The sequence below is a fragment of the Neomonachus schauinslandi genome, chromosome 8 (assembly GCF_002201575.2).
Source record: "Neomonachus schauinslandi chromosome 8, ASM220157v2, whole genome shotgun sequence".
NCBI classification, from domain to species: domain Eukaryota; kingdom Metazoa; phylum Chordata; class Mammalia; order Carnivora; family Phocidae; genus Neomonachus; species Neomonachus schauinslandi.
This window is the reverse complement of record NC_058410.1, coordinates 12,353,378-12,359,377: the sequence shown is the minus strand read 5'-3', so window position 1 is coordinate 12,359,377 and position 6,000 is coordinate 12,353,378. Positions and strand designations below refer to the sequence as shown.

The window sequence follows — 6,000 nt, the reverse complement described above, 5'->3', positions numbered from 1 at the left end:
GTTTCAGCGACATCTCACCCAGCGGCTATTCCCTCTTTTAGATATGTGTGTGAGCGCCCACCGAACGAGAAGTGGTCGGTAGCGTAGCAGGTGCCGTTTCAGGCCCCGTGAGTGAGATGCTCGTAGACCCTCCTGCTACTGCCAAAGTGAAAGATCACTTTGACATCCCCCCTCTCCGCCCCCCAATTTAAAATATACATGTGAGAGTAGACAGTAGTCTCAGGCAGACTTGTGTCTTTGGCCTTATTGGAGAAACTTAGGGCCGGTGCTTCATTAAATAACCCTCCAGAGAAGCCGTACAGATGGCCAGCAAGCACATAAAAGGGTGGTCAGCAGCCCTGGTCGCTAGAGAAAGTGCACACTGGAGCTGCAGGAGGGGTCCCGTCCTGCGTGTCGACGGCCACCGTCAAACACCCAGACGATGACGTGTGCTGGTAAGAGTGTGGAGAAACAGGAATCCTGCACACCGTTGGTGGTGGTGGTACAGTGGGGCAGCTACTACGGAAAACAGCGTGCTGGTTCGTAAAAAATTAAACACAGAATTACGGTAGGAGCCAGCAGTTCCGGTCCTGGGTGTATACCCCAAAGGACTGAAAGCGGGGTCTCAGAGAGAAGTTTGTGTACCCCTGTTCATAGCAGCATCATTCACAGGGGCCAGCAGGTGGAAAGCAATCTGGGGGTGCACTGGTGGGTAAGTAGATGAACGAAATGGGGTGTATACATGCAATGCAATATGCCTCAGCTTTGAAAAGGAAGGAAATTCTGACATAAGCTACAACATGGGTGAGCTTTGAAGTCATTCTGCTGAGGGAAGTAGGCCCGTCACAAAAAGACCAATGCTGTGTGATTCTAGTTACATGAGCTACCTCGAGTATCAAATTCATGGAGACAGAAAATAGAATGGTGGGTGCCGGGGCTCTGGGGAGGGGGGTGGGAAGATTTAGTTTTGTGAGGTAAGAGTTCTGGAGATCGGCCGCAGAACCATACGAATGGACTTAACTACAAACTGTGCACTATAAAGCAGTGAAGATGGTCAGTTTTACGCGATGTGTATTTTAACACAAATAATTTTTTCTTTTGAATGGGAAAAAAAAGTCACAATTGAACGCCCACTGCTCCGCTCTCTCTCGGTCTGCAGGGAACATTGAGGCTTTGTGTTCGGGAGTGAACACCGCCAGATGGCAGCACCCCCAGCCTGTCATCCCACCCTCCAAGGTGGGTCTCCTGCTCCTAGGAGCCTCTTGTGCAGAAAAGCCCAAACATATGCAGGAGAGGAACTTTTAATGTCCTTTAGGGGGCCAACCTCTATAAGGGAAGTTTCTTTGTCCAAGGACTGTTTCACTGCGATTCTACATTTTGTTTTTACTGCTGAGTCAGATAGAGAACAATGCACGGTTGTCCTGTCAGGATGATGCTCCTCCCGTCCCATCAGCGTGCAGAGTCTGCAAGTTGTTTTCCTACTGGTGGTGACAGATGAGCTGTGACTCATGCCAGCCCCGTCACCTGCCCTCCCCTGAAACAAAGACATGCATTTGCCTACAGAGCATGTGTTAATGGCCTTTACAAGATTGGATGGGCAGTTCTAACTTCCTTTATATCTTCCAACACGTCTGATGAATCAAGCAGTTCACAGACATTTCATTTATTATCCTGACACTGATTCTGGACACTGGTGGTTTCTTCATATCATTTACACGAAACCTTTGTTTTTACCTTTTGGGAGCTTGGTGTAAAATGCTTGACAGTTTTCTGGTATTTCTGTTTTTCAGGATCATTTCATGGACTCACTTGCCATACTTGTTAACCATGCTGCCTTGTTCTAGGACCCCGTAAAGCCTACTGACTGTTAATCTTCCTCGGAGCACAGACTAGAACTTCAGGTAACGCCAGCTCACATGAGTTGTGGTTCACTTCAAGGGGCACGACTGTGATCAAGGTAATAAGTTTGTTCGATCTGGTTATTTTTGTTTTAAAAATGTGTTTGCTAACTCCCACCAAAGAAAAGTCAATCCATTTGACTTTTGTTCCAGGGCTGTACATTCTTAGGTGTAAAAGAAGTAAAATTAAAAACCTACTAAATATATTTTGAAGTGGACCTGGAAACATGACCTCCAACTTGCCTCAAATAGTGATCTACTGGTTAGAGTGAAAAACAGAGGGGGAAGGTTTGGCTCAAATTTCGACTTGCGTGTTTGGCTTAACTAACAGACTCATTGAACACATTGGGATTTTACAGAGAATGAATAGAATCTAAAGTTTTTTCAGACATCCACATTCTGATAAGTCAGCTTCCAACTTTATTCCTCATCATGTTCCAAAATGAGGACTCTCAAAGGCTTTAGAGAAGCACTAGAGATTAGTTTTATTAAAATGTTTTTCTGCCCCAAATGAGAGCTTTTATTCTCTACCCTCCCCTGTTTTTATCTCAACCTCGTTTTGGGGGACTCCTTTTGTGGTGTTCCTACTCTGTGTGATATATCAAAGCTCCCACAGAGTGTGGTACCTGAACTCATGTTATTAAAAATGGGCAGTAGTCTCTTCTATTGGGGTGTGGTATTTGCTCTTCTAGTAGTTTGTGTATAATGGAAATCACTCTCTCTGATCACTGAAGAATCAGTGTATCGGAGTGCCAGAGCAAGGATGCTTTTCCCTCATGTTTCTGTTCAAGGGTCATTCAGAACCTCTCAGCACCAAGCCTAAAGGAGGTCTCTGCCTTAAGCTGACCTTTATGCCTATTCAATGTCTGAATTAATATCCTACAACAGATTATGTGCTTAACGCAGCTAGCACACAGGCATGCAGTATCGTTTATTTGGTTGATGACCTGCATGGCCCGAAGAGAACCAATTCAGTAGGTAACTTTTGTCCCTACTTCTCTGAGTTGTATGAGGCACAGGGGAAAAAAAAAAAAAAAAGTTGCTTGGTTCTCTTGTAATGTGTGGAACTTTTTTTTCTTCTTTTTTGTTTTTTAGACAATTCTGTCATAATGGAATTAACTTAGGTCATGTTTCTTACTGATGCTACTGTTCTTAATTTAGGTTAAAATGGGGAACTCTGAAAGTCAGTACACCCTTCAAGGATCTAAAAATCATAGCAATACTATTACTGGTGCTAAGCAAAAGCCTTGCTCCCTGAAGATACGCAGCATTCATGCGAAAGATGACAAGTCACTGCACGGATGGGGGCACGGAAGCAGCGGAGCGGGTTACAAGTCCAGGTCCCTGGCCCGAAGCTGCCTTTCTCACTTTAAGAGCAATCAGCCTTATGCATCCCGACTGGGCGGACCCACATGCAAAGTCCCCAAAAGCAGTGCCTACGCCAAGCACAGGACGGACGCCTCAGGAAATGATTTCCAGAGCCGCAGCACGGCCTTCTCCGCGGGGAACGGCTTCCACTATGTCGGCCACGAGCGGCCGGACGCCCACGTGGCCTCGAGGGACTGCAATGGACACCTCCTCAACTGCTACGGGAGGGACGAGAGCGTGGCAGCTAGGCCGTGCGACGAGGACCGCAAGAGCCCCAGGGTGCTCATCAAGACGCTGGGGAGGCTGGACGGCTGTCTGCGGGTCGAGTTCCACAGCGGCGGCCAGCAGGGCGGAGGGCCCCCGGGGGACGCGGGCGGCCCCGTGCGGCTGCTGCGCTACTCGCCCACCTTGGGCCCCGGGCCCGACTCGCCCCCGGACTCGCGCCCGCGCTCCAGCAAGGGCAGCTCCCTGAGCTCCGAGTCATCCTGGTATGACTCCCCCTGGGGCCTCACGGGCGAGGCCAGCGAGGCCAGCGAGGCCGAGGGCTCCCTCCTGGTGCCCGGCACGCCCGCCCCCCGCCTCTGCGCCGACTTCCCGCCGCCCGGGGCCCCAAAGCCGTTCAACCAAAGCTCGTCCCTGTCCTCGCTCCGGGAGCTCTACCCCGACCCCAGCCCGGCGCCCTCGGGCCTGCGGCTGTCGGACGAGTTCGTGGGCGCGCACGCCAGCCTCAGCCACCGCGTGTCCTTCGCCTCGGACATGGACGTGCCGTCCCGGGTGGAGCGCAGGGACCCCGGCCCGTACTCGTCCTTCACCCTCCCCTGCCGCAAGTCCAAGGCCTTGACCGAGGACTCCTCCAAGAAGGACACGCTCAAAGCCCGCATGCGCCGCATCAGCGACTGGACGGGGAGCCTCTCCAGAAAGAAAAGGAAGCTCCAGGTGAGTAAACCTTAGGGTGGAAGGGAAGGTTCCCTCGAGCTGCCTGGTCTGTTAGAATGGGAGTGTTGCAGGAGCTGCCCCAGAGCGCTGGCCTGAGGCTAACAGAGCTCAGGAAAGCGAAGGGTTTAGTCTCAGACCAGGCGCCTCTTGTTTGCGGCAGTGGGGGGTGGTGGTGTTTTTTCTCTTTTGCTTCAGGTGTACACTTTTACTCTTAACCCACAGCTTCACGCTCTCTGATTCTGTGTGAGCTCACCTCCTGTGCTCTGGTGTGAACGCCACAGGCCTCGTCCAAAGGCGTGGCCAGACTGTCCTTAGTAGAGCGTTCCAGGGAATTCCTCAATGAATTGGTCATCTGAGAATTTTGCTAGATGTCATTCTTGAAGCCTAAACAAAAAGGGGAGCTAGATCGTTATTTTGGGATGAGTCGCCTTCCTGAACTTGACATCACTTTGGGGAAATTAACATTTTTTTGGTACATCCAAAAAAAAAAATTATAAAAAAAAAAAATTATCTCACCACCTTCCAATGGGGATAGCAAACAGTTTTGAAAACATCTTGTACCCAAGAACATGTAATAGCAAAAATATAATGCCTGACAAAATAAGAATTGTGATGATGATAATACTTATACATAATAATGATGTATAAAGTTGTAATGGGGAAACAAAGTGGCTTAGTCACCGGGAGGGAGAGTAATAGGTTGCCTTTTTAGGTAACTAGTGGCAGTTGCTAGGTTTTTAGTTGTTTTGCTTGTGACTTTTTTGTTTGTTTCTACTTTTAGTTATTTGTAGAAGGAAGAAAGCTTTTTTTTTTTCCCTTAGCTTGCACAATATAAGGCACATTATTGAAGAGAATTTGAGTGGGCAGTTTGTCTCTAGTAAAACTGCATTTTATCCATCCTAGATAGATACGTAATTACAAAATTATATAGCACTTTAGAGGTGAACAAGAAGATGACTTCCCTGAGTAGACTGTGTTAGATCTATAAAACTTACCGTTAGTTATTTCCTTCTTATGCATGAGGTACACCACCAGCACCCCTTGTGTGTTGTGCTTCGTTGCCCCTGGCTACCCCTTTACCCAGAGATAAAGAACAGATGATCACCATCCTGCCACGGAACTCTTCATATCCCCGAATGTAGTAATTTGCTGACTCCTTACTCCTCACTTCTTTATACTCTACCATTTACTTTACCTTAGTTTAGCCCCTAATTGATCCTGGCATTGAGCTGGTTATTCCACATCTCTTGTTTGCATAAAGGATGTTTCTCACCTGTCCACGTTTGTGGCCTGGCTCACACACTGCTATACCGAGTCTCATTCAGGTTCAGTTTGGCTAAAGGCAGACCAGTAGTCACTGTGTATTGACTGCGTTCTGTCCCGTTCAGGCCCTCACTGCCCCCGTGGGAGGTGACCTTCAAGTCTGGATCATCCAGAGACTTCGCCCTGAATGGTTTGTAAGCCTGTGGAGTTAAGAACAGACTGGTTATATAATCAAAGAATCCGAACTTGAAAGCTGGAAAGGACTTCCCCTCATTTTAAAAATTAAGAAAGTAAGGCTTAAGGAATTTGAGGGTCCTCCCTGAAGACACATGGCTAGTTGGTGGAGAAGCCAGGACCAAAGTCATTTCTGCTAAACCTCATACGTGAGCTTTTTCCAATTAGACACGTGGCCAAGATATTATTGATAGCCACTGGTAATTACTTTGGGCCTGTTGAATGTTAAAGTAAACTGCTTTGGATTTTTAAACAATGTCCTGTGCAGGCAGCTTTTTAGTTTTGCTTATGTTCCCACAATTGATAATCTATAAAGGTGAGC

At 48.0% G+C, this 6,000-nt stretch overlaps 1 protein-coding gene across 1 annotated transcript in view; it reads left to right on the top strand.

Moving 5' to 3' along the window:
• Positions 1-1,917: 1,917 nt before the first annotated feature.
• Positions 1,918-6,000, top strand: part of TIAM2 (TIAM Rac1 associated GEF 2) — a 111,412-nt gene continuing 107,329 nt past the window's right edge. The window contains exons 1-2 of the mRNA XM_021693474.2: positions 1,918-1,936; positions 3,039-4,181. Coding sequence (XP_021549149.1) covers positions 3,045-4,181 — 1,137 coding nt within the window. The 5' untranslated portion in view covers positions 1,918-1,936; positions 3,039-3,044. The remainder of the gene's footprint in view (positions 1,937-3,038; positions 4,182-6,000) is intronic.